Raw genomic sequence first — 15,351 nt, 5'->3', positions numbered from 1 at the left:
GACCCTAGGAAGCAGCCCTTTTCTAGAGTTCGTCAGAGGATCTTGGACAGAATTTTTTGCTATTTGGAACATCTTGTCCACATACCTTTCAGACACTTAGCTAAAATCATGCTGAACAAGCTTGTCATTAGTTAACCAGCTCGTTCTGCTTCAGAAAAACGAGGCTTCCATAATAATTTACAACAATCTGCTCCGCAAGACTTCAGCCAAGTCCAAACCACAGGCAAAATGGGAAACTCGGCGACAAAAAGACTACCTCCTTTCAAACGCCATTAAAATTCCTATGCCCCCTTCTACAGACTAATCAGGCTAAGGACACCGAACGGTATGAAAGGGTTAATTTTTAATCAGCAACCAGAAGCATGGGGATTGAATGCAAATGCTGTTACCCAGCACTGGCTCCGGAGCCCGAGTAAGGAGACTTTTAGATAGCTCTCCCGGCAATGATTTACAAACACTAATCCTTCAGCAGCGGTTCACAAAGATCGACAGATTGATAGCAACGTCTTGTGACATCTGGGGCCTTGTGCTTTGCTGCGTTCAGCTCAGGATTTTAGAGTAAATTATCGGTCCTTCATCCGGAGACCACAGGTACAAGGATTTATGACTAAACTCTTGTCTGGCCTCTTTCATTTTCTGAAGGCAAAACTGCAGCTTTCTTTGCTGGAGCTTAGGAGATCTATTTTTAGAAAGTAAAAATCAGATTAGGTATTGTATATGAGCATGCCAAAGTCTTAAATGCAGATATGAGATGATTCTTATTATCTACGTTAACGGGGAACCAGATTTTGCCTTACACCAGACAGCAGCTAGAAACACAGGGTTTTACTCCGCGTGAGAAACAAGCAAAAATCAGCGACCAGAGCACCTTACCCCATGTAACACCAGTGTGCCTCACGGACAAACCAGAGACCTTACTGAGCTGGGTGCTGTACGTACACAGCAAAGAAACGACCCCAAAAGCTCAATGTTTTAGAGCTCCACCTGAGGAACAGGGATGCTCTATTTTAGTTTAGCAATACCCGTTCATTGATTCAACGTGTCCATCCTACCCTCCCTTGATGTTTCCACTCCCACTCATGTACCAGAGGGACTTACTGAAGAAAGACTGTGGATGGATACGACAAAAGTGAAGGATGAAAATAAAGAAGAGGTCACACCTTAGTGAAATGATTACGGCTGAGACGAGCAGCAAAGCTGCTAGTTACGGGACCAGGGACCAGCAAAGTACCAGTCCTCAGTACACAGATCAGAAAAACAGAGGCAAAAAGGTTAAAGACCTCCACAAAGCAAATTAGTTGCTACAAATCAAATTCATTTTAGGAAGCGAGATGTCTAATCTGAACTACTCATTTAAGCCTCTACAATTAAGAGAGAGCCGTAGCTGCAGAGGTGGGTCGCCCCACGTCCCTCTGGAAGTGGCTCCCCTCTTTTCCACTGACCAGCAACCCTAGATGCGTTGATGGTTGAAGTTACATGAAATAAATCCTGGCACACCAAGGAAATGCATCTTAACATTTGTTTCTAAGCTCTAATCACTAATTACAAAGGTTGTAAATGCCCTCCAAAGAACAGAGAGATATTTAATTACTTTTTGCTTTAGACAGATTTCCAGAAATAAATTTGTATTTTATCCTGTTTGTTCTCAGATTAGCATGGGACGGGTTTAATTGGGCACAGTGGGGAAGTTAATATCCTTGGGTGAAATTATGCAGAGACTTAGATCCTCGGCCACCCTACGGACATTGCATGTGGCATAAATTAGCACAACATCTTTCCTGTTAATGAACAATGAGCAACTTTTTTCCAGTAATTTTTTTTAAATGTTAATCCACACGGAATTTCTTTAGAAGTCTCAAGAAATTATCCACAAACCTAAACCAAGAGACTTTTCCATAGGCTTTACTTCTCACACGAGGAGAGTTCTGCTTTATCTCAGTCACACACAGGCATACACTGCTTTTAACGCAGTAAGTTTCTGTGGGTGCAAACTACAAACTATATTAGACTTGGTCAGATCTTTTCCGATACAACCTTGTTTTCTCTGGCATGAAATGCAGATTCAGGGGCATCACAATCTTTCGTAGGTCAATTCTGCATGGCTCGCTGACCACCTCAGCTGCCTGCTCACCTCTGTGTATGCCCTGGCTTACACCATCCATTAGCAAAGCCAGATGTCCCAAAATGTTGATCAAAATGCTCTATTTCTTTTCTCCCAGAACTATTTCTAAGTCTTCACAAATTAAAAAAAACTTTTTTTTTTACCATCCACATCAACTTAAGAGGAAGTTCTTTGTTTCCTTTTTTCTTTCTTTTTCATCTCAAATGCAGTTTTCTACAAAGGAAGTAAGAAACTAAGGAATTGTGACCAACTTTATATGTATTTCACAAACAAACACATATTATGCATTTGCATGAAGGAACGCTGTGGATCCAGTATATCAAAATGCAAAGAAAAACTCTCTTTCTGGACGTTACGCTTTCTCCTACTTTTTTACCACAAGTTAGCCATATGTTTTGCAAAATGAGACTGCAATAATCTGGGAGGGTTGGAAAATTTCTAGTGAAGCTTACAGGTTTCCAAACATGCCTGCCTCCAATTTCTAGATACTCGCTGTAACAACATCAGCAGGCACATCTGCTGCTGGGTTCTCTTTATAGCAAAGGGTTGAATGCTCTGCTCTGTTCTTCTTATCAGCCTAGTTTTCAAGCCTGTAGATAGTTGGCTATATCCCATCTCTCTGATGCAAGTTCAAACGAAAACTGTGTAAATGTAGGTCCAGGGAAAAAAAAGCTACATTTGCATTGTCCTAAAAAAATGAGAAGCTAGATTTCTTTTTCTGTATTTCCCACTCCTTCCATTACACTGTCAGGACCAGCCTACTTAACAAACATGATGTATGAGCTTTCTCCAAAAAAAAAAAAAAAAAAAAAGAGGGAGTGAGAGAAAAACCTTTAAAGGAGGAAGGTTTCTTTAGAAAGCTGTAATTTTAAAAGCATTTATCTTGAATCACGGTCAAAATGAAAACGACGGCTGCTACAGCTGCAGTCTATTTGAGCTACTGTTTCTTTGCTGCTCTTCAACAGATGTGCATTGAAGATGAAACACAAAATCATATTTGCTATGGATATACTCAAACGCACAGCAAGTCTTCTCACAAGCCAAGCAGAATAGAAAATAGAGCTGCAGCAGTCATTTTAACCCGGAGCAATGAAAGGCTCAAACTTTTGGTCTCTGAACTTCAGGCAGAAGTATTGCGCACACACACATATGCCCACCTGACCGGACACAAACAGAAATCAAGGGACACAAGTCATTTCTGTCCTAGCGACAGGTCTAGATGGACCAAGATTTACCACCTCTGAAGCAGTGCCCCTGATATTTTTAGTGCAATCACATCCTCCTGATACTTCACTGTGATTTATGAACAATAATTTTCTTTACAAAAAAGAAGCACTAAACAGTTTGATAATCGGGAAAGAAAGTATGAAATCCTGCGGTAATCACTTCCAGAGCAGTCATTCATTATGCCAAAGAGGATTACGACTGCAGCTTGTTGGATAAGCAGATGAGCTCTTACAAATTAAGGATGCTACTTCCTTGGCAATGCGAAGGCCAAAAGCTGATATTAAAAGGAAAAAAGTACCACAGACAGTAAAGGCCTGAATCTGTGATTTGCAAAATGTCCGGACTAATAATTAATACACAGCCGGGCTTTACTGTCTTATTCCAAGAGTTTATTCTGTTTAATACTTCTAAACTCCAAGTAATCTCAAGGCACAGAGACGCAATCGGCTTCTTTGCAAGACCTTTTACTTTTCCAGCAGCTGGTTATGGCCCCAGCTGACCGGGATCAGGGCCGGTCCAGGTCTGCAGAGCACGGCTGGGCCATGTCCAGCCCCATCGGGCCGTGGAAGCTCTCCAGTGCTCCTGACTTCTTCCAGCAGGATCTGTACGTCTATACGCGGAGGCTGGGAAGCCGCTTTCACGCACTCTTTCTCTGTTAGCAACGAGCTGTACACAGACAATATTGCTTTCAGATATAAGAATCCCCTCATGCAGCAGTTTTGAAATATTCCAAACCACAGATCCTTCAAAACATTTTACATATGAATAGGACATTGTCAGCTCCCTCAGACCCAGGCTGCACTTCAGCACACAGAAGAGTAAAATACACATTAGCACTATAAAACTTCATCTCAATTAGCATAATCTGTATTTCCATTATAGAGCCCAGCTCTACAGCCAACCTCGGGTGATGTACTGAGCACTCTGGATCTGTCTTTCTCTAAGGAGAAATTCCCCAAACACAAGAAAACCATTCAGAGCAGTGAATGTATGAGCTTTCAGTGCCCGCTTATCTTTGAGCGGTTCTACTCCCTTCCTCTACCTCCTTTCCATTGCTCCCATCATTTCAATGAGTTCAATTAAAAACCTCGTGATGCACTTTGTCTACAGCAAGGAAATGCAGTCATGCCTCACACATACCCGAGTGGATGGGCCAAGCACACCAGCTCCACATCCAAGAGGAAAAAGGAGTGAATGAGGAAAGATCTTCCTGTGATTTTACTTCCAAGGAGAGCATTTAAAGGAGAATCAAACCAGGCAGCAGTTGCAAATCACACATCTTCTGGTATCACTACCGAACAGGATGCTCGATAGACTAAAAATCTTAAATTGACTGAGACTCTTCCTCCAAATATTATGGATATGCTATAAAGCACAGGATAGTAATATATACGAGGCCACTGTGCAAGTGGAATAAACAGGAATGAAGGAACTTCACATTATTTCAAGGCTTCAGAATACTGGATACCTATCTGACCTTTATTGGTAATAATAATATTTCATAATTAGCATGCAAAATAATAAGCTTTGGTTTCAGTCACTAATAACCTGCCAAATGCATTGTGAAATTTCTAGTAATGTTGCAGCTGGTGACCGCTAAGTATCTAAAACACAGGATCACTCCGACAGCACGACTCGGAAGGAGATGGACACCAAAACTGCTAGGCAGAACCATGGACTTAAAATGTTTTTCCACAGGAAACAAATTCTGTTCTCACACTTGTGAGGTCTCATGCAGAGAAGGATAGAAAGCACTGAAGAGAGAGGCAAAAAAAGAAAGCATCCTTTCCAGAAGAATTCCTTAAAATAATGCCCAATGAAGCTGTAGTTCATCTTTCAGAAAGACAACTCATCTTCTTTCTAAATTTGCCAGGAGCAGAAAATCCACCTTGGGAAACGGGTTTGATGTCAAACCCTCCTCTCCAAACAGACCCTCTCGCTGAGCTGCATTGACTCACCTTCCAGCCACCGGATCACGCGGTGCAGCTCTCCGCTCCCCACGGCCATAGCTCTCTTCTCTATGCAAGAACTACACGTTGTGATCAAGGCACCCCTTAACTTTCCATCATTCCGTGCAAGCTTTCTCAGCAATTCCTCGCTTCTCTTACTTTCTTCCGCACGCGTTCAAAGATAACACCACAATGTTCTGAAAGCAGGGTGCCCCCACCTCACACAGCACCGCAGCAAAGGCTGCGGCAGGATCCGTACAACGAGCAAGTACAACCTTCCCTCTCCAGCCCCGGACTGTCCTTACATGTGTCCGGGCAGCACCAGCTCTCCTGGGGCCCAGGGAGGAGGCAGGCCAGCTAGCGAACCATCCATCATCCTCAAACCCTTTTCAAACCTCCCTTTCAACAGAAGAGTGTCCTCGACTCAGTAAGCATCACTTAGGTTTTATTCCTCTACACACGCACCCTCACTAAAATTCACGCTATCTGCTGCCACCCAAGTCACTAGGTATTCACGGCTCTGTACTAATGACTTGCAATTTTGCTCCTCTGCATTTACCATTGCCCTAACTTTTGCATCCTCTGTAAACCTGATCAATAAATTGCTATATTTTGTTCTGGATCATAAATTAGAACATTTAACTAGAGTCAGCCCAAAATCTAGTCCCCCAAGGATCCCATGGGAAATGTATCTGCTTAGTGATGACTTCCCAGTTACAGCTATTTTTACAAACTGTCAAGCATTTTTAAAATCAGTATTATGTGTGCCAGTTTGATATGTATTCACTTGCCAATTTAACTTTTGGTTTATTCATTCCCATATGCACCTGTATGGGAGTGATTCTGATATTCAAATATTGTATCATTAAAACAAAGGGGGTCATCAGCTTAGAGAATTCATTTTAAAACATTTACTTGTGAAAAAAGTTTAGGTTAGTTTTCTGTCTTTAACCTTCCAAGGCTGCGGAGAAGGCTTCTGTAATGTATTACAGTCTTGCTTTGCTCTCAAGTCTGCGTGAGTTAATTTTATCACAAGTTCTCGAAAGCTGAAATGGCGAAACTGCATTTTAATTGAAAATACTTCACACTTTCAGCTTAAAAAAATAAAGCAGAATAAAAATTACAGTTTAAGTGATGCTTTCTCAAGCCACAGAGTTGAATGGCAGATAGGACTGACCTGGAGGGAACAATCTCAGAAGGCTGCTGCTTTTGGGGTAATCCTTAACGTTCTATGCTGAAAACTCCATTTGTCTTCATTAAATATTAATCAGCCATTACCAAGGAGGTATATATAAAAGCTGTGTTAAATAATAGAACCCAACAAGTGAAAAAAAAAGATTTGATTTCAAATTTACAATAAGGGGTTATCACATATTACCCCTTTCCAAGCTGAGATAAATCATCTCAGCTCCATGAACTCAAGCTGATCTCTGTCCTTTTCCATGGCTGGGAATTGCACCTGAACTGTCTACAGCGAAAGTAAGATTTACTGAGATCAACTGCTGGAGTCCTCAGCAGGCAAAGCAGTCAAAGCATCTTATTCAGCTGGGAAGGACACCATTTGCGTGCATATGTGGAGCTATTCATGCAGGTATGATATGAGTGAGTATGTTACATCCATACATGAGTGAATATATACATGCATTATTGATGTTGACATCGCACACCAGTGTTTTACCTACCACCAGATGCTGGTTATTTTTTTATTTTGTCATTACTTCATTTTCAAGAGTTGTAACATGCTGCATCATGTTTTACTGTTCAAATCCAACAATTAAATGGCAGTTTATTCCAGTTTCTCCTTTCCATTCTCTGTATTTTGCTCCTATCTTTTTCATTACAGGGTTTCCAGGCTGAAAGCTTAAGTAATATTCAGAGAAAACGGCAATGTGAATTTTTCATCTAATAGTAGTCTCTTATTTAATAACCTTTTTTTTCCAGAACACACCGCCTTTCAACTATTCTATTTAATCAAGCTCTTGACATATTATTTTCCTGTCAAAACCTATTCTATTCTTCTGAAATCTTTACCCTCTCCTCCCTGACCTTTTCTTTCCCCCCCCCCCCAAACTATTATTCCCTTTGGCACTCTGCTCCTGCCCCTACACACCCTTACCAACCTTTTAGGCTCGTTGCCTGCCAACCATTTCTCTTCCCTCACCTCTTCTAGTCTTCCACCACCACCCAGCTCCCTCCCACCGCACTCCCAAAGCAAGAGGCCAAGAAAAAAAAGAAACCATCTCGCTCCCTGACCTGGCCACCGTGCCAGGAACGCGGGTCCCACTCAACCCAGACCAAGGGGTGGCAATGGGGGCAGAGGAGGTGGCAAGGGGTGGTGGGGACAGGAGGTCCTGAAGGCATGGGGACTTGGCTTCAGTTGCTCAAGAAGAACCAGAAAACAGCCTCTTCCCATGTGTCGTCCCCCCCCAGGGTTTCCGGGGCTTTAATCCCATCCCTGAGCCCGGCAGGCCTTTTCCACCATCTCGGTGGCCCGCTCCCAGCTCAGTGCCGTCGCTCCCCGCGCTCCCCTTCTCTATTCCCAGGAGACCTCGTCCACCCAGAGGCCCTACATTAGCTAAAACACACAAAACGCAAAATAATGAACAAGAGGCTTTGAGAGGCAGGCTGATTACAAGACCAAGAGCTACAGCACAGGGAGGCCAGGAGGCACGCCTGGTTTTATTTATAGTTTTTACCCAGCGCTTTGTTCTTCCTGCAGTTAAAGCAGTTAAGAAAGATGACAGAGTTCGAGGTCAGGAGCATCGTCACAGGCACACAAAGGCACGATCAGACAAGAGGTTCGGCAGCGGTGCCGCTGCGTGCTTTCCCGTTTCTCAAGAAACAGTAGTTTTTCCTTTCCATTTTACACACTCGCTTTCAATTCTCTATCCTATGTGTTTAAACAAAGAGCAGCCATCTCCTCAAACAATTAAAGGCCGTGAGTATGGAAAATAGTCCCAGACTTTGCATGTTACTTTATGGCAGGATACACAAGAAATTTACTCTTCCCACCAAGGCTGCACTGCAGCTAAAATCAGTGTTGGAAAAACAAGGATTTCAGGCAAATACAAAGGGACTTAGAAATTAAGACTGCCTATTACCTCTACCTCAGCTATGAATGTTTTCTTGAAATGAGAACCCTGAATAGAAAAGAAAATGAGAAAACCCCAAGTTGATAACCCCACTGTCATTAACCTTGCAGGAACTGCATTTGCTATATTGTGTTTGTGGCTACCACCAAATGTGTGCTAATTTCAAAGGAGAGCTGACTGTGCGTATTTAAAAAAAACAAATCCAAACCACTAGCACCAACTAATTTTGCTGCTCAAGACCTTAGCTATATTCTTCTTGTTGTTTTGCATTGCCCACAAAATAACGAGGGATACAAAGGCTGTAGATGAGGATACCAGTGCATCTGAAAAATCAGAGCTTCTAATCACTCTGAGGTAATTGCAATATAAAAAAAAAAAAAGAGTGCAGGGTGAAGGTAACCAGTGATTTTATTCAGATCCTCCCACATGAACAGAATTAATTCCATGCTCTGCAGATGTTCATTTGTGTCCTCCTTATCCTATGGGGAAATTAAAATACAGGGTGGTTTGCTGTATACTCTGCTTACAATGTCAAGACAATTTAACTGCTTCTATTGCAGCTGTGCTATTTCCCTGCAAAGAGAGGACAACAGCCCTAATGCCTATGCCCTCCATCAGCCCACCCCAGCCCCAGCATCGAGGACCTCATTCAATTCCTGCCTCACTGAGGAATGTTCTTTTAAGTATGAGGCTCTCTTTGCTGTCCTCTTGCCATACTAGTAATGCTACTAAGTACTGGAATTCAAATAAACTGTCTTAGGCTACAGTTCAAGCTCTTAGGTATAATATGTGCTCGGGGATTTGGCGCAAGCTCCTCTGTAAGCTTCTACTTGCAGCTTTCTTCAAAACACCCTGATGGCATCAGCCACCTTTCCAAATATCACCCCCACGACAGCTACTGCTAAACACCAGTCTCCAGTTGGACAACGCAACATCAACCACCTCTTTTCCAGACCTGTTGTGCTTCAGAAAGTCCCTGCTGGAGCTGGTTCTTTGCATCGTGGCTTCTTTGCGTGGAATAGGTTGGGAATGCAACCTCCAGTTGCATTCCCAACCTATTCCACGCAAAGAAGCCTCGGAGAAGCCTCCTCATGGCCAGGTGGGAGCTGAATCTTCTGGTCTTCCTCCAGATGGTGGTCAGGGCTGGGGGCAGGTTGAGGCTCATCCCAACCTGCTCATCCCAAAAAAAAGCTGGCGGTCAACTCATCCCTATTTTCAAGTCAATCCCAAATAAAACACACAGGGCAGGAAGAGGAAAGGGGAAACAAAACAAAAATACAGCGAGTCCCAACCAAACGTAAGGGTTTCTCTCCTTCATCTGTTAGCTCCTCCTACAGCCAAAACACAGAGTTAAGCTATGCACATGACTAAGGGTTTCCAGCACCAGGGGTTTCCCAACGCTGTTTGTCTAATCAAAAAGTCAACAAGCTACATTGTGGATTTTTATTGCAAGGACAACACTGAGGAAGAAACCGCGAGACTTCATTTCCTTTCTCCCATGTTTTTGAAACAGCATCTGTTTGCTCACCACAGACAAAACAAAACACAGGCTTCTTCCCTCCCTTTAAACTAGAGATTAAGATACTCAGATCGACTTTAATATTGAGAAGCAAGGGACCAAAATGGTTCTTTCAAACCCAAACAGCATTTTTCTTCCCCACCATCCAGACACAACACGGTCACACCAGTCACCCAGGCTCTGCAATCTCCTTCCACAGCAGCAGCTCCCTCCCAGCAGTGCCATTTCCCCTCCTCACAGCAAAGCTTAGGTCAGGATTAAAGAGATTAATCTGAAACACAAAAGATATTTCACTGGCCACATCAAGTACAATACGCGAGACAGAAATTAGAAAAGCCAAAGGAAGACTTTCAGCTTCCCAGTAAAAAGCAGCCATTAAAAGCAGTCATCAAGGCCAGGCACCGAGCTAACCATGCACAGGGTGACAGCCAGCCCCACCACTTGTCACTTGGTGAAATCACTGTCTACATGCTAACGCCTCAAACAAGCACTTAAATACATCTGGCTCCCCAAATCACGCTGAGAGGAGATGACTGGGATGAACTGCAGGCCACCCGCAATGGTCACTAATGATGCAGTTTATTTCTAACAGAGATGACATCGCAGCAACCAGCATTACTGTTTGACTTGAGAAGTGTAGAACACAGCAAGAACAAACGCTTCTTCCCCCCTAAATCACCTCTTTCCCCTTCCCATGACCTTTCTCCTCTGCAATGGAGTAAAAGTTAGTTTTAACAAACTGAAGAAAATGGGGAGAAAATGACAAAGCAAAAATAAGACTTACAAAAAGCTGCATCTATGTGGCACAAATAAAAAAAAATTAATAAAGCTTCAGTTTAAGTTTCTTAAAAAAAAAAACCTAACCAAATTCTCCTACCTTTCTCTTTTCAATGACAGCCTTTACAGGAGAGATTTGTCCACTTTCTTACCCGATTCTGTAATTCACTGCTGTCACTACACAGGCACCAGCGTTACTGAATTTACAGAGTCACACCCAGAAGGTTATTCAAAATACAAATTACACAGTCCAGCACTGAACACAACAGCTTTCCTGAATTACGGCTGTTTCCCAAAATACGGGCTGGTACCACATTGCTAACTGTAGCCAAACGCCTGACCAACCCATGTCTATCCAAACCGCTTCAAAAGAGCGAGCAGCAGCAAGAAGAGACTGCCAAGCAGGGACACTCAGCCCAGATTTTGAAAGCAAGCACGGGTTTATTATTAGGCTGTTCTTTTGAGTTATACTACCAGCGCCTTGGCTACGCTGGATAAAAATAAAAGCACAGTCCTTCATGCGCCTATGCTGACGCAAAGTGCTGCCCGTGCTCTGCAGCGAGAAGAGCACCCAGATGAAGGGATGCGTGCGGAGAAGCCGTGCCACCGCGCGAGAGGGAACAGACACGGGACGGACAGACAGACACCCAGCTGCGTCCCTTTGCCACCGCGCACGCTGCGGAGACCTGCCAGGGGACAGCGATGGAGGGTTCTGAGGCAAGGAGAGCACGGCCACGAGCCGACTTCGCTGTCGCCTTCCGTGCAGCGATGACAGCTCTGAGGCAGCTGGCTTCAGGCTGAAGCGGAATTCCCAGGTCGTGCAGCAGGGCACGGAGAAGTCACCTTACACGGCGAGGTGTCGGGAGGGGAGAGCAGGGAACACAGGGTGCTCTGCCAGGCAGGATGAGGCAAGCCAAGACCGCTGGTACCACTGCGTCGTCTTCTCTGTAAACATCGACCGGTCCGCTCCCAGCAATGGGGAGAAAAATACCCCCTTACAGCAAAGGGCTGGGGCTGGGCCAAAAAACCACAGGGGAAGACCCAGAATTGAGTTAACAATGTCGCTAGGGTAAAAGATGCTATTGAGGATTACATCTGTATGGAAGATAGAAGCAAACTAGTCACTGGTAGACAGGATTAATTTTCCGTGTATGAAATCTGAATTTCACTTTGAAGGAAAGAGAAAAACTACAGAATTTTTTCAGGTAGCAGCAAAAGCAGCAACTCTATTGTCCTTCCCAACTTTCTACACCGAACAACTACTCATGTTACTCAGCACTGCCCACCTCTCACCTTCTTTCCCTCCGCTATGAGTGACTTCAACAACCCCTACTCTTGGCCCCAAGAATTTTTGAGTTACTAAACTGGAAAATAGCCAGTATTTAAAAGAATACAGCTGATGATAAAACATACCACATCTGAAATGGAGCATTCAAGAACAGCTTCAGCAAAAAATACTCAGACTTTAGATTCCCTACTGAAAAAATCCACCTCTCCATTATTATTTGTCTGCATTTAAAATTCCTATAGAAAAGCTCTTACTTATTTAGCAAGAGCTAACCAATCCAGGTTGAGAAGCGCCTAATCCCATTACAGTTTTCCTTCACATCATCATCATATACCTTCTGCCCGGTTCTTAAATCTGAACATGCACTTCTCAAAGTCAATGGGCTTGAGTGTTGGGCCAAAATTCTTCCCCAAGAAGCAAAGGTGCCCCACAGTTTATACCTCCCACTGGGGTTTACTTCTGGACTCTACTTTTGGTTCCCTCACAGTCTTCCTGTGTAACCTTGGAGGTACCACTTCAGCCCAGATTCAGCAGTATACTGAAGCACTCGCTTCACATCATGCATATGAGTTGAAAATCAATGCAAGTATATTGACACAGTCATGACTTGCTGAAGGTCAGAAAGCAAACTGGTGACGGAGCTGGAAATAAAACAGAGACCTCCCGATCTCAAGATCAATTCCTTTAACCTCCAGGCCACGTTTGCATGAATTAACAAGGGAAACAATTCATCTGCAAGTGGTCTGAATCATTTTAGTGATCAGGTAATGTGTCCCAGTTCTGTCATTTTTACAGTTGTTGGCTCAGAGCTCCGATTTCCACCCCCATGCCACTTGCCCAACAATTTCTGTCCTTGGGAAAAAGTAATCAAGTATGATAAGGATGACAATCATAATTAGCTTAAAATACTGGCCTGCTGGCATGTATTGGGAACACATTTTAATATAAAGAGCTAATGTGAAGGGAGCAAGACTAAAGCAATAGAAATTTTAGATTAATTGAATATGGATATCCAAACCCAAATTATGAGAAATGATCATTTTAGGAAGCTCTAGGAATTCCCTTTACATAAATTACTCCTTTAAATATTTAAAATCCCACTTCAACCTCAGTAGAAATTAATGTTTAATATCTGCTCTTCTGTAACCTGACAGAAGCATTTGTAAAAAGCATTTAGCCCACTCAGCCCCATCCTGCTCTCAAAATGTGGGCAAAAGAAGGTGGACAAAGACCAAACAAGGTAAGAAACCAACTGATTTCAGTCAGAGAGCTTTGCTGAGCTACCTGTCATCGAGTAAATAAACCACTTGCTAGAGAAGAAAGGAGAACAGACCCGAATGCTTGAAGGTGACTCTTTGTAACAGCAACCAGTTATGAATTATATCACATTAGCACCACTTCTGTATTTTAGAAATTTTCTTTTTCCAATACATTTGTCTATCTTCTGCCACTTTTCACAGTTAAGCAATTACTGGTCTGCTGGAAGGACGCCAGCTGTCAGTACTTCTGTCAAACTGACACTTCACAAATATGTAAGAGTTCGCATTTCTGATGATGAATTCCTCACTGCATGTGTGACAGGATAAATTACTGCCAGCAATACCTACACAACGACTCCATGGGTCAGTGGGCTTCCCGTAAAGAGAGACAGGCAAGGTGAAAGGCACTGTTGCAGGATGACAACTGCCACGTTGTGGGATTTAAAGAGAGAGTCATGTTTGGGTTTTTTTAAAACTAAACTTCATTAAAATCCCAGCTACAAAAGTGCCACAAGCACTATGGCCATGCCCATGACCTTGGTAACATGTGTGATGAGAGTCAAGCAGAGCTATGGGACAGGTCTTCATGAAGGAAGCATGAACAGCAATGCTAGGTTGCCTCTCCAACACAAGGGACTACCCACTCCTTAGGTCCTCCTGAACCATTTCAGTTTGGGTGAGAAACAGATGAGAATGAGCCAGATGCAGCCTTCCCTGTGCATCCACAAAACTGTTCCACTGCCCCGTCCCTGCTCTCCTCAACACCGCAGACACACCGGGGAGGCAGCCACCCTTCCTGGCAATTCTCTCTGCTGGGTCCTCGTGACTTCCCCAGGTGCCCTCCTCCATCCCCATTGCCCACAAAGACAACGTCCGCGGATTTGCAGGGAGAGAAAACCCTCAGCCACGTTGATTGAACCTCTCAGAGGACCAGTTGCAAGCCAACAGACCTGGGTAAAACAACTCTTTTCAAGAGTTTTAACCTTTCATTTAAATACGTACTAATTCTTAAACCTCTTGCCCACCCTACGGACTCAGATATCGGGGATACAGATGCAGAGATTGATGCCACATTGATACAACACAGATATCAAAGCCAGACCACAATAAGCAGTATTCTACATTTATCAAAGTAGTGTCGGTTATGTGTCTACTGCATAAGCCCGTCACGGAAATGACCTCTTAACCTGCCCCAACTCATCCTTTCCAGCCAAGAGCACAGCACAAGTACTGGATCCTGGCAGGTTTCCAATCCTTTGCCCTTCTCGCTGAATTTCTTTCCAAGTCATGCATTGTCCCACTGGCTGAGGAGCAAAAGACAGTGTGGGGTCAGCAAGCTGGTGAATAATAAAGGTTTATTTAATCAACCTCTTATTGAGCAGAACTTGACCAACTAACCTATGCAAGCACCCACGAGCTCTTTTGCCAAGTCTCTCCTGACCAACTCATTAAACAGAGCAGCGAAGTACCACCCTGGGAGGGTGATTAAACTCTTTGCTGGAGGAAGCAAGGAACGGTCTGAGATCGCTCAATGTACACACATGCTAGCACTCAGAGCCAACAAGCAGAGATTTCTTTCCAATTGAGAGAACTGCTGGTATCTGGGGGAAAAAAACCCAAGGCTTTTTCCTTGTTCTTTTTAATGATTTCCAGTGCTATGAAAAGACAGAGCCACATCTACAGCTGGTACAAATCTCAGCAAATCCACCGAATTTGACAACACTACATGCATCTAAAGCAACTGAAATTTTGGTTCCAAAGCCTTAACTATTACAAATAAAAAAGTAACGCCCTAAATTTTGGTTCCTATTAAAAACCCACTGACTTCCCCCAATAAAACTGAAAATACTGACTTCACTTTCTACTCACCCAGGCAAAAAGAAATATGTGCTTTTCTCAAATCTAACAAAAAGAACCACTTAAATGCCACTTAAAATAACAGCTACCACTGACTGCAGCCTCCACTCCTGCAGCTACCCTCCATTACTGTAAGCAAGCAGTCATTGTGCTTAAGTTTTCTTGACAAACCCGTAACAAACAAAATGAAACAGCTATCATATAAGAACAAAATATTTAAAAAAAAATATTGAGCTGTTTAAGTTAAATATTAGTCATGTC

At 43.3% G+C, this 15,351-nt stretch overlaps 1 protein-coding gene across 1 annotated transcript in view; it reads right to left on the bottom strand.

The window, feature by feature from the left end:
* CHST11 (carbohydrate (chondroitin 4) sulfotransferase 11) overlaps positions 1 to 5,356 on the bottom strand; it is a 107,254-nt gene extending 101,898 nt beyond the window's left edge. Inside the window, exon 1 of the mRNA XM_010566364.1 lies at positions 5,308 to 5,356. Coding sequence (XP_010564666.1) covers positions 5,308 to 5,356 — 49 coding nt within the window. The remainder of the gene's footprint in view (positions 1 to 5,307) is intronic.
* Positions 5,357 to 15,351: the final 9,995 nt, after the last annotated feature.

Source organism: Haliaeetus leucocephalus, unplaced genomic scaffold (genome assembly GCF_000737465.1).
Source record: "Haliaeetus leucocephalus isolate CR32 unplaced genomic scaffold, Haliaeetus_leucocephalus-4.0 Scaffold206, whole genome shotgun sequence".
NCBI lineage: Eukaryota > Metazoa > Chordata > Aves > Accipitriformes > Accipitridae > Haliaeetus > Haliaeetus leucocephalus.
Note: the sequence above shows the minus strand (reverse complement) of the source record. Positions and strands in the feature narration are given on the sequence as shown.